The sequence below is a fragment of the Raphanus sativus genome, chromosome 6 (assembly GCF_000801105.2).
Source record: "Raphanus sativus cultivar WK10039 chromosome 6, ASM80110v3, whole genome shotgun sequence".
NCBI lineage: Eukaryota > Viridiplantae > Streptophyta > Magnoliopsida > Brassicales > Brassicaceae > Raphanus > Raphanus sativus.
In genome coordinates, this window is record NC_079516.1 from 30,732,890 (window position 1) to 30,746,107 (window position 13,218).

Sequence of the window (13,218 nt, forward strand, 5' to 3'; positions counted from 1 at the left end):
TTTAACAAAAATTAAAAATTTATCTCAGGAAGAAATGGTAAAAGCAGTACTGTAAATAGGAAGGAAAATCTGTATGTTATTCTAAAAACCAAACATAATAAATAGGAAGGAAAAGTTGCATATTATTCTACTAACCCAAACAAAAATTAATTCAGAATCTTGATCTCTGTCAATAAGTTAAAGGTTATTTATTTTGGCAGTGTAAAGCTTATAAAATACAAATAGTTAGGCAGAATCATTCATACCTTTTCTTGAAATCTTCTATTTCTGGAATTTTATGGTTAAATAGAAATTGAAGCCACCTACGAAAATAATTTTGAACACATCTATTACATATAACTATATGTGCACAAAACAAAATTTTAGAAACATAAGTGGTGTTGGGTACTATAAAGGTTAAAAAGAGTATACAACCACTTACCGACCAAAAAATCTGGGTTCATAGTGCCATCAAGAATATCTCTTACTTCGCTGGCTGAAAATCCGAGATTTGTTTAGGTAGATCATCACATATACGAATCCGGGTGGTGGAAAGGAAACCAATCTTATACAGATGATTGGTTGTCCGATATCCTTCACATGAGTGCGTAAGTGAAAATTTGATAAAAAGCTATGATGCAACTTTCTTAAAAAATGGTTCAAACTGAGAAACCATTGCTACACAAGTTAAAATGACGTTTGCTGTTTTATACATAAGTATATAGGCGACCATCTTAGTTATTGTGAAGTCGATTTGTGAAAATTAGGAAAATTATGGAGAGTTGTTAAGCATGAGGTCTTGGTTTCGAGTAACGCCAAGCGCATCAATAACCTATTGGTGGATGTGGAGGCGTTTCCTTCCACGGTGAGGGGTTATGGTCGGTGCGCTACCACAGTTCAATTGGTGACAGTTTATCCTATGGGAGAGTTGTTAAAGGGTGACGTCTTGGGTTCGAGGCTCACCAACAACCTAATTATGAAGTTAATGAGAACTCATAAGGGAGGGTTGGAGTCGCTTCGCTGCAGCGCTGTGAGCCTAGGGTCCATGGGACAGTGAAGTACACGGGACGTATTGTCACATAAAAGTCGACTTTTATGTGACAACCTATCCCGTGGACCTCACTGTCCCATGGACTTCATGCTCACAACACTGCAGCGCACCGACCCTAACCCCTCAACGTGCGAAGAAACGCCTCCACATCCACCGGTAGGTTATCGATGCGTTTGGCGTTACTCGAACCTAAGACCTCACCCTTTAACAACTCTCCACAAGATAATCTGTCACCAATTGACAGAGTTAAGCGTGCTTGGACTGGAGTAGTGAAAGGATGGGTAACCTATCGGGAAGTGATTCGCGGTACCGTGTAAGTGGGGCCAAAACTCGGGGAAAGGTCGGGTGATGATTGCAGGGTCAGTAAATAATGATTTTGAGCCTTGGAAAATTAATGCACGGCCGTCAGATGGAATGGGGCCCACGGGCCGAGAGAGCAGGCGTGGGTGGCCCATTAGCTGTGGACGGTCGGGGCGTTACAAGTGGTATCAGAGCTGGTTAGCCGTCACGGTTCTGACCTGAGAGGCGTCTTGAGACCTGTCGTGGGACGCAACGAGGACGTTGTGTTCTTTGAGAAGGGGTGAATTGTAACATCCGGAGTTGTGATATGTGAAATGGTTTAAGAGAATTGATTTGACTACCTATGTCACCAAAGTTGACTTACCTTTTCCGTCATACCTCCGTTTAGAACTCCAGAGTTAAGCGTGCTTGGGCTGGAGTGGTGAAATGATGGATGTCCTATCGGGAAGTGAATGGCGATATCGTATGAGTGAGGCCAAAACACGGGAAAAAGTCGGGTGGTGATTGCAAGGACAGTAAACAATGATTTCGAGCCTTGTAAAATTAACGCACGGCCGTCGGATGGGATAAAGCCTACGGGCCGAGAAAGCGGACGTGGGTGGCTCATTAGCCGTGGACGGCGGAGCGTTACAAGACTAGACATGTACGGTCCCAAGTCCCAACTGCGACAGTATTGTGTCCCAACTGCGTAAGTACTGTTTCTATATAACCAACTCACAAAATAGCTGGAAATACACGCTTATATCACACTAACAATAAGTATTAAAAATTCACAAATTACAAGTACACACTACATAACACATACAAGCAAAAAAATGTTGAATTCCGCGCGAAGCGCGGCCACACCCCTTGTAATATAGAAATAAAGAAGTGTTATTGGCTGTATAAGTTGAAATCAATTTTATTAGACTCGAAATAGATAAATATTTATAGATTATGATTCAGCTTACAATTCAAAATACATTATTTTTGAGAAGATTAAATCCTTTTACGAACAAATTATAAAATTAATATGATATCATTTGATTTTTGTAACGGAATCAAACTCTATTTTAAGAATATTTTAGTTTGAAGTTTAATTTGAAACCCTAAGAAAATAATTATAAGAATATAAACTAATATTAAAATACCAAATCACACATAAACTATATAGATCACAAAGATCACTAATATATGATGGAAGTAGCATTTTATATAACTAATATGAATTAGGTAGATGATGTTATTCCATGTAAATTGATAAGACATAAATTAAATACACGTATCAATTATATTATGTTTGGAGTTTTTTAATTTCAACAATTCGATACAAGAAAAAAATAGGTTTGATAAAAAAAAAACTATTTTTCTCTTGGAGAAATCTAGTGGATTAAATAAAAATTGAACATATAACAATTTAACGTCAGCTATAAAAATCATGAAATTTGTCATATCTATATATATACCTAAAGACAAGAGAAACAATATATAAATAAATATTTGTTTTTCTATCAAACCAAGATTACTCCAAAAGAAAAAAATGTTTTTTTATCAAACACAAATTATCCTTCTATCGAAATGTTCAAATTCAAAAAAAAAATAAATGAAATATAATTCATAGGTGTATTAAATTGATCTCTTATATATTGATTCACATGGAATAACATCTAATTCGTATTACTTACATAAATGATATTTCCATCATATAATAGTGTTATTTGTGATGATATATATTTATGTGTTTAAGCATTTTAATCTCAGTTTATATTTTTATAATTATTTTCTTAGAATTTGAAAATAAATTTTATAATTTTCTGAAAAAGGATTTACAAATGTAGAGACATCATGTATTTTGAATTGTAAACAGAATCAAAATCTATAAAATTGATAGTTTAAGTCTAACACAACTGATTTCAACTTATACAACCAATAACACCCTCATACTCTATAGGTATATAATAAAAAAATATATTTCAATAAACAAAAATAATAAATAGAATATTTTTTTGGAAAAAAAATTATTCGAGTAAAAATTTATTTTATCTTTTCAAATCCATTTCCTCGAATTTTGTTTTCAAATTTTGTGTTGAAATCTTAAAATTCATTTTTAAAAATATTATTTAAATTTTAGTTATAAATTTTTTTTGTAAATACTAAGCCCCCAAAAGTTAATCTCACTCTCTCTCTCTAAATCTTAAACCCTCTAAATCTTTTTTTTTAATCAAAAAACCCTCTAAATCTAGATAAAATTTAATCTTATAGGTGTTTTTACCTATTTTTAACGCTAATTTAGTATGACATTGCAACTATGAAAAATATTACATAAGATTTGACAACCAACACTACTACATGTCCTCACCAGATTTACTTACACCATGTTGAAGATCTTTCGTATATCTTTCTTCTCTTATGTGGTCTGTATTAATAAATCGTTCTCTCCGGAACTTGAAACCTAGATTTCCTGTTATCTACAAAAAATTGCATAGTCTAGAATTCGAATCTCATACTCTGGTGTAGAAACATTTAAACTTTAACCACTAAGCTACGAATGCTTCCACAGTGTTTTTACCTATTTAATGAAACATATTTTAGTCATTCCGAGCCCTTGTATCCTATATTTGTAATAAAAGTTTTTTAAGGATTATCCTAGTGTATTTTTCTATACAGAATTTTTACATCCTTTAATAAAATTCATTTTTGCTTATTTTTCTCCTTATATGTTGTTCTGGTCATAAAAATGGTTTTTTAAAGTTTATCTAGAAGATATGCTCTTTTTCATATATTTTTGGTTTTACATCCATCTACGTACCTATTTTAATTTACAAAAATAAAATTTCGCTGTGCACTTTTCTCTGTTTCTTTAATCTCCACTTGATGATCTACTCATCTCAAGAATCTGTGCCGGTTCTGTTTTTTTTTACTTCATTTAAAATAATTAATTAAGAAATATATAAATAATAGCAAAAGCAATAATACAATTATGCAGAGGAAATCAACAGTACTGATTAGTAGAGAGACAAACCAGCTGGTTTACCTGCAACTATCTATTTCTGAAATTTGAACTTACACCTAAACCTCCAAGTTCCAAAGTTATGTCTTCACAACTTAAAAGAATAAATAAAAACACAAAGCAGAGTTAAGTTTCAGTCTCTTTTGAGTTCCCCAATAACACTAAGCAGAAAATCACGTGCCCTAATCACATGACCACCATCTTCTAAACTTCTGAGTTCTGAGCATCTACATGAGTGAGGTAATGTGGTATTATTTGTCTCTACATATGAGAATTGTATATAAAATGCAAAGTGATGATTAAGATTAAAGATAAATATTCACCATCTGATTTAATTACAGCAGTCAAAGTAAGATCACGTGATCAGATCCCCATAACTATGTGTTCCAACACACAAAATAATCTTATTCTATAAAGCAAAAAACTAAGTCTCTCTCTCTCTCTCTCTCAATTTCCAGTTCTCAGTAAACAGAACAGAACCAAAACAACTTAAAGAGCTTTCAAGATTCCTAAAGCAATTAGGCGAAGAAAAGTCCACAATGAAGAGATACTGGTCAGTGGCTCTGGTTCTTTTGCTACTTGTAGCTTTCTTTAGCAGCAAGCACAGTGTAGAGGGACGTTCTCTGTTAAGGCTGGCACATTCTAGTCAAGCTGTGAGAGATTTGCAGACAAGCAAGGAGATGAAGGAAGAAAAGCTTCTTAGAGGAGAAAATGATAGCTTCCGAAGAATCCCAAAGAGTGGTTCAAACCCTATTCAGAACAAGTAAAGAATAAACAACATAACAATCCAGTTTTGATTTTTATGCATTCCAATAAATGGGTCTTAATTGTAACTGACATGAAGAGTGCACTTTCTTTTTGGGAGCAGGTATAACTTACCTATAGGTGTTCAAGGAAGTAGGAAACAGCAGATCACAGCAGCAGCAGCAGCAACAAAACCTTAAATTTACAATTCTTTTGTCTCTTTCTTTCGTTTTCTTCTTAGATCTTCTATGTTTCATTTTTTTTTTGGTAGAATAGGTAACTAGAGTTGTTTCCTAACTATGTAATCTAGTTAAAATATATGAACTCATCTTTTAGTTTTGAGGCATTCAATCTTATGGATCAAGAAAAGAGACTTTAAAGAATCCTGATAGGTACAATAAGTCATATTACCGAAAGAGGAAGGGAAAAGAAGTGTGTGAAGCTGAGGGTTGATATATTGAAGTGAAGAAGTAAATAACAGAGAAGTGGAGAACCTTTTAGTTAAGAAAGAGTCTTTGCAGTTAGAGTTTGAGAAATATATAAAAGAGAGTTTGTGATTCATTTTATGGTTTATGCTTTGTATGTTGTTCGTTATAGACGTTATGAGTCTGTACTTCCTGATCGAGATGAGATCGACGATTGAGAGTGAACTCGCCATGGGAGTGTAATTTAAGATCGATCTACAAAACTTTATTCTCTTGTACTTCGTTTATCAATACGAAGAGTATTTGTTACAAATCTCAGAGATTTCTATAGTCTATCATTGGTGCGGCGAAACTCGATCGATGGTTACGCGGAGCTGCAGCTATGGCAGAATCGTCGATCGGAGATGATGTTGAGGTGACACCGAGCTCAGATGTGCCGAGAGAAGCGGTGTTGAGAATGATGGAAGATGATATTGAGTATATGAGGATCGGGTGCGATAAGCTCGCCAGAACTGATAAAGCTACTTCAGATCGGCTAGGAGCGTTGGAAAAAAAGATCGCGACGATGGGATCAGAGTCAAATTCAAGATTGGGAGTAATCGAGAGCCAGATACTTTTGATAACAGAAATGTTATCTCGGTTCGAAGCAAATGCAGTGATCAATCAACGACCGGGGAAAGGTATTATGTCGTCATCATTCCATACACAAAATCAGGTACCAATTCCTAATCCATATCAGGAACATCAGCTAGCTTATCGGGGATTTCATGATACTCTAGCGAATCGAGATTAAATGTTGAAGAAAGTGGATATGCCTGTGCTTGCTGGTCTGTTGCCTTTTGATTGGATTTCCAGGGTTGAGAGATTCTTCAGAATTGGGAACTATAACAACGAAGACAAGCTACATTTGGTGTCGTTGAGCTTAGAAGGTCCAGTTCTTCAATGGTTCAATGGAGAGATGATGACAGAACCGTTTCAGAGTTGGAATCAGTTTACAAAAAGGATGCTCGAGAGGTTTGCTGGACCAATTGATAATGATCCGGCAGCGAGACTGTTCTGCTTACAACAGGAAGGCGACACTGTGGATTATGTGAATGAGTTTGAAATGTTGAGAAACCAAGTAACATGGGTTGATGAGAAGAATCTGATAAAAGTATTCTATAATGGATTGAAGCCTGAGATGAAGGAGGTTATTAGGATGAAGGAACCAGTGAGCCTAACAAGTCACAAATTAGCGGTGTTGAAAATGCAGAGCACTACTTTTTGTAAGGTGATTGGATCTGCGGCTGTGGGTGAAACACAGAAAGGATACAAGCGTCAGTCTTACTCTACTCGAATTGCAATCGTTCCACCAAAAAAAATTGGTGATCAGTCAAGTTTGGAAGCCGGAGCTAACAAAGAAAATGCAGTTCAACAAAGACCAGCATTGAGACCAAGACAACAATATTCAGATGCGGAGCTTGACAGAATGAGGAAAGATAAAGTTTGTGTCAAGTGTAAAGCTCCTTGGTCTCCAGCTCACAGAATGGAATGCCCAAATAGAATGTTAAGAGTACTTACAGTGATCAATGGGTTATAGCTTCAAGTTATGGATTCTCAAGAGGAAGACATATTTCAAGAACAACCGAACCAGCAAGTGCTACACACATTATCACTGAATTCATATTTGGGAATTGACTCTTCGAAGACTACGAAGATGAGAGGTTACATAAATAACAAAGAGGTGATAGTTATGCTTGCTATTGGAGCATCTCACAACTTCATATCACCCGAAGTTGTGACCAAGCTACGACTGAAAGTTTCTGCTGACAGTAGCTTGGACGTGTTGTTGGGTAATTGAGTGACTATGAAAGAAACGAGAGTATGCCGATCAGTCATTTTCTAGTTAAATCAAACGAACTTCACAAGTGACTTCATCTCTCTTGAACTGGGGAATGTCGATGTGATATTGGGTATTTAATGGCTTGAAACCTTAGGCATAGGTGAAGTGGACTGGAAGGAGCAGGTATTTTCGTTTGTCTATGAAGGGAACAGAGTGACTTTGTTAGGAGAAAAGGCCCTAAACTGCATGAAATTCTATTTCAAGTCATTGAAACCAGTCTATACAAGTGGTAAGATAGGAAGAGAAGTTCTTCTTGCTTCTTCTATAGCAACATCTTTATTTCCAGAAGTTCGTATACAATACTCCCAGATACTCCAAGAATTTGCTGATGTGTTTTCAATCCCTACTACATTACCTTCATTCCGGGGACAAAGACATACAATCAACCTAAAACCAGGAGTATCTTCAGTGTCTGTTCGACCGTGTAGATATCCGCATGCTAGCAAAGTTGCTATGGAACAGATGGTGAACGATATGTTAGCTACGGGTATTATACGGCCAAGCACAAGTCCATTCTCAAGTCATGTTCTTCTAGTAAAGAAGAAAGATGTGTCTTTACGCTTTTGTGTTGATTACAGGTCACTGAACAGAGCTACTATACTGGACAAATACCCTATTCCAGTTATAGATCAGTTGTTGGACGAGTTACATGGTGCTTCAGTCTTTACAAAGCTTGATCTTCGTTCTAGCTATCATCAAATAAGAAGGTGGAAGCTGACATTCACAAGACGGCTTTTCGCATAGTGGAAGGGCACTACGAGTTCCTAGTCATGCCTTTTGGCTTAACAAATGCGCCAGATCCAGGCCCTTATGAACAAGGTGTTTAAGCCTTTCCTTCGTCACTTCGTCCTTGTCTTCTTTGATGACATATTGATTTACAGCAAGAACCATTCAGACCATGAAGATCATTTATGACAAGTGTTGCAAGTGTTTAGAGATCAAACTCTGTTTGCTAACCAAAAGAAGTGTACATTTGTAGTTCAAACTGTGGAGTATCTTAGTCACATAATATCAGCAAACGGCGTAGCTACTGATTCAGCAAAGACAGAAGAAATGACTACTTGGCCAATTCCGAAAACATTGAAGCAGTTACGTGGTTTTCTTGGTTTAACGGGATATTATCGAAGATTCGTCAAGGATTATGGCAGTATTGCTCGGCCACTGACTACTCTTCTGAAGAAAGATCAATTCTTCTGGTCACAGGAAGAACAAGCGGCTTTCGACCAGTTAAAGCACGCTATGGCTCATGCTCTGGTGCTGGCGTTACCAAATTTTCAGGAAACCTTTGTGATTGAGTCAGATGCATCAAGATTTGGTCTTGGCGCTGTATTAATGCAAACCAAGCAACCTATTGCCTTCTTTAGTCACGCGCTAACAACCAGGGAACAAATGAAACCAGCGTATAAACGGGAACTAATGGCGATAGTAATGGCTATCAGAAAATGGAAGCACTATCTGTTGGGTCGAAAGTTCCATGTTCACAGTGATCAACGTAGTTTAAAATTCTTATTGGAACAGAAGAAAGTGAATCTTGGGTATCAAAGGTGGTTGAAGAAGATTTTGAGGTTTGATTTTGATCTCTTATATAAACTGGGCCCTGAGAACAGAGCAGCGTAGATTATCTCGTTCGTTGTCTACTTCTTCCATGATATTGGCTCTTACTGTGCCGACTGTGCTCCAATGGGAAGATTTATATAATGAAATCCGAGCTGATACAACATTACAAGCTACAATTTCGAAGTTATTAAGTGGTGCTCTGGTTTCGAAGAAGTATCAAGTGATTGAAGGAAGGTTGTGGTCTAAGAAACAACTGGTCATTCCGAAGACATCTAAGTTCGTTCTAGTGATCTTACAAGAGGCGCATAACAGTAAGCTGGGTCGTCATTCTGGTGTTTTGAAAACAGTTAAGAGAGTGCAGTGTTCGTTTTCTTGGAAAGGAATGTATAAGCAGATTCACGAGTATGTGGCTTCGTGTGAGGTGTATCAGACACATAAACACTCGACGTTATCACCAGCAGGCTTACTTCAACCATAACCGATTCCAGAACAAGTATGGGAGGATATTACCAAGGATTTTATTGAGGGGCTACCAACTTCTAATGGTTACAATGTGATACTGGTAGTGATCGATCGCTTGAGTAAATATGCTCACTTCGTTGGCCTCAAACACCCATTTACGGCGTTGGATGTGGCTAAGAAGTTACATGGATTCTCCAAGAGTATTGTTTCTGATCGGAACCATATCTTCTTGAGTTCTTTTTGGACGGAAGTCTTTCGTTTGGATGGTACTACTCTGAAGTATAGTACTGCATTTTATCCCCAATCAGATGGACAGTCTGAAGTGCTCAATCGATGCCTGGAGACATACTTGAGATGCTTTTCTTCTTCACATCCTCGATTGTGGCATGCATATTTGTTGTGGGTGGAACTATGGTACAACACCACATACCATAAATCTCTTCAAACAACACCAATTAAGGTGCTTTATGGTCGAGATCCACCTCCGCTCTTAAGTTTTGAACCAGGATCAACATCAAATTTTGAGTTAGAAATGGATCTACTGGATCGTGATGAGGCTTTTGAAGCGTTGAAACAAAATCTTTTGAGGGCTTAAGACTTGATCAAATCACAAACAGATAAGTCAAGGCGTGATCTGGAACTAGCTGTGGGTGATATGGTTTACTTGAAGCTCCAACCGTATCGTCAGAAGACAGTTTCTCGCCGTTTCTGTCAGAAGTTAGTTGCAAAATTCTATGGTCCGTACAAGATCATTGAACGCATTGGGAAAACAGCTTACAAGCTACATTTACCCCCTGAGGCTCGTATTCATTCAGTGTTTCATGTATCTCAATTAAAGTTGGCTTTGGGACAGCAGGATCAGTGCAGTGAGTTACCTCCGAGCTGCAGTGTAGATGACGATGAAGTTATCACGCCAGCGGATGTATTGGACAAGCGTTACAGCTCGAAGGGTGAACTTGAACTATTGGTACAATGACAGGGCGAATCATCATTGGAGAATTCATGGGTGTCTTATGAAGAGTTCAAGACATGCTTTCCTTCGTACCAGCTTGAGGGCAAGCTGAATTTTGTTGGGGGAAGTATTGATAGGTACAAGAAGTCATATTACCGAAAAAGGAAGGGAAAAGAAGTGTGTGAAGTTGAGGGTTGGTATATTGAAGTGAAGAAGTTAGTAAATAACAGAGAAGTGGAGAACCTTTTAGTTGAGAAAGAGTCTTTGCAGTAGAGTTTGAGAAGTATATTAAGGGGGTGTTATTGGTTTATTTATTTTAGTGGATTTGAAAATCCAAACCAAATCTACTGTTATTGATTCTATGATTTTAAAATTCATATTTAAATCTACTGTTATTGGTTTATTGATTTTAAAATAGATTTTAGAATCAAGTGTTATTCAATTTTATAGATTTATTTAAGGATTTGATTTATAATTGGATTTTGAGTGGATTTATGAATGTTTTAAGGGTAAAAATACAAAGGAGCAAATATTGAGCTTGTACATGTTATTTTGACTTGGATTTTAACGTTTGGACAAGTTTTCGTATCTTGTATATTTGGTCAATATCTCGTATCTTGTTCATCATTATTTTTTTCTCTGGGTACCAAACACATCTTCACCTTCTTCGTTTTGCAGTCACCAGTGTTTGGTCATGAGTACCTTTTGAATCCCCAGACATGGTTCTTACCTTTCATTCTTTTTAATTGGTTGTTTGGGCTTAGATCGTTCTTCTCATATTAGCATTTTAAGCATGATTACTTATGCCTACTTGTCAGACATTATGTAATGGTAATTGAATTTTTTATGTATAATTTTGAAACTTTTGATTGAATTGTCTGTTTTACTGCATATTTCAAAGCTTTAAGCATTTACCCTCTTATACACAAGTGTCACCTTACCACACTAACTAACGAAAACTTATCACCATAATGGTAAATCTATTTGATTGATTTATAACAATTCACCTGTTTGATTTTGAAATTCATATGAATTATTCTTAAATCCATTTGTTTGATTTAAAAATCATGGATTTATCAAAGATTTCTAAAATCTGTAAATCCATTAAAATACTAGAACCAATAACCCCCACTAAAGAGAGTATGTGATTCATTTTACGGTTTCTGCTTTGTATGTTGTTTGTTATAGACGTTATGAGTTTGTACTTCCCGATCGAGATGAGATCGTCGGTTGAGAGTGAATTCGCGATGAGAGTGTAACTTAAGATCGATCTACAAAGCTTTATTCTCTTGTACTTCGTTTATCAATAAGAAGAGTATTCGTTACAAATCTCAGAGATTTCTATAGTCTATCAAATCCTCACACTCGTGTGTGGTCTCCACTTTCAAATTCTCAATCTCTTTGTATTCTGCTTCTTCCCGCTAATATCATTGGAAAAGAAATGTCTATATACTTCTTCTTTTGTCAAGAGGTCTATCCTTAGCCTTAGCATGTTTCTTCTCGGTGGTGCTTAAACTCTAAAGCAAACAATGAACAAAACTCTTACTCTGTGTTCTTTGTGTCTCACGACTTGAAAGCCATGCTCTGTGATCACAATGTTGAAAACTAGTTTTGCAACATTATGCACACCCCAATATTCCAAAAAGAAAAAAAAAATTAATTCAAACGAACCAAACCCTTCTACAAGTTTTCAATAACAAAACTAGTTGGCCCAGAAAAGAGACTTAACCGTAATGCGGGCCTATAATGGCCCAAACCAATTTTTAAACAAGGAAGTATGTCCAACTTTTAAGAGCATTTTAATCGCTGAATTGGAACAATAAACACGTGGTTTCGTTTGAGCAAAGAAAAGAAGGCATGTTTTTGTCCGAATTATGTTCATTGAATTGTGTTCGTCCTAAATTGTATATTAGAGACAATTGGACATTTAACTAGTAAGATATGCATTATTTGGACTTTGTGTAGTCTGATTTTTTGTTATAATAATAAGGTAGTAATAAAATAAATATTACTTGAAAAGTGTTTTCAATGCATTTTTAACCCACTCATATTTTTGCTTCTATAATACCACTAAGAATTAAAATCACTCTAATTCATTTCTATTTCTGCCTATAAAATAGAGATTATTATATTTTTCTAATTATAGAATAGTAAATAGTATTTCTCTATATTTTACTCTACATTTGAAAAATTCTATTTTACACAAATACATTAGAGTAAAATCTTATTATATAAAGTAAAGGTCACTCTCTCCTTATTAAAACACGTCATCAAATTAGAGTATAAAAGTCTGACACGTGTCCTTTAATAATCCCCTGCGTTTTGGTTTCTAACATACTAAATATTCTGTAGGCGATGTTATAAAAAAAATATATTATGTAGGCTTGAATAGTTTGAAAGCCTAGTAGCATAGCCTCTTTAGTATCCATAAGTCAAATTAGGTTTTTTTTTCTTTTCTCCGAACTCCGCCATCAAGTGATGATCGTCTGCCTTCTGGTGTTTCTAGAAATTGTCTCGACTCAAATCGCAGTGAAGAATTTCTTTGTTGCTTTACTTTGCAGTCGCGTCGGTTTGTCTTCTCTTTTAGTAATCGAAACGCTCTGAGTTACAGACTCAATGACTTTATCGCCTTCTTAACTCCATAAACCGGCGTGAAGCATGATCTCACATTGAAGAGAGCTATCCTTCTGCAAGGCTGATATACCATGGATTTTAACCTATTTTACCCATGGTATATAAATGTTTTATATACTCTTTATTATGTATTGGTATCTATTTATAGTATTTACAGGTTCATGGACGATTTGGAGATATAAGGTGATTTTGGTGTCTTTTGGAGTCTTTCGCAGTACAGAACTGCACAGACGCTTCAGATGT

General features: G+C 36.1%; 2 protein-coding genes across 2 annotated transcripts; both read left to right on the plus strand.

The window, feature by feature from the left end:
- The first annotated feature begins 4,670 nt into the window (after positions 1 to 4,670).
- On the plus strand, positions 4,671 to 5,771 carry LOC108853487 (uncharacterized). The gene is made up of 2 exons (XM_018626899.2): positions 4,671 to 5,082; positions 5,188 to 5,771. The coding sequence occupies exons 1-2, from the start codon at positions 4,859 to 4,861 to the stop codon at positions 5,261 to 5,263; spliced, it is 300 nt and encodes a 99-aa protein (XP_018482401.1). The 5' UTR covers positions 4,671 to 4,858; the 3' UTR covers positions 5,264 to 5,771.
- Positions 5,772 to 5,870: 99 nt separating this feature from the next.
- On the plus strand, positions 5,871 to 10,614 carry LOC130495744 (uncharacterized). The gene is made up of 9 exons (XM_056987238.1): positions 5,871 to 6,203; positions 6,291 to 6,971; positions 7,068 to 7,320; positions 7,465 to 7,991; positions 8,060 to 8,189; positions 8,350 to 8,862; positions 8,978 to 9,343; positions 10,007 to 10,356; positions 10,438 to 10,614. Exons 1-9 carry the CDS (start codon positions 5,871 to 5,873, stop codon positions 10,612 to 10,614), a joined length of 3,330 nt encoding a protein of 1,109 aa, XP_056843218.1.
- The last annotated feature ends 2,604 nt before the right edge of the window (positions 10,615 to 13,218 follow it).

Excerpts from the sequence above, each read along its gene's own strand:
- LOC108853487 (XM_018626899.2), top strand. The coding sequence starts at position 4,859 with ATGAAGAGATACTGGTCAGTGGCTCTGGTTCTTTTGCTACTTGTAGCT. Across the intron at positions 5,083-5,187 it reads TCAAACCCTATTCAGAACAA|GTATAACTTACCTATAGGTG; the intron begins GTAAAGAATAAA and ends TTTTGGGAGCAG.
- LOC130495744 (XM_056987238.1), top strand. The coding sequence starts at position 5,871 with ATGGCAGAATCGTCGATCGGAGATGATGTTGAGGTGACACCGAGCTCA. Across the intron at positions 6,204-6,290 it reads CATTCCATACACAAAATCAG|AAAGTGGATATGCCTGTGCT; the intron begins GTACCAATTCCT and ends TAAATGTTGAAG. Across the intron at positions 6,972-7,067 it reads ACAGAATGAGGAAAGATAAA|CTTCAAGTTATGGATTCTCA; the intron begins GTTTGTGTCAAG and ends AATGGGTTATAG.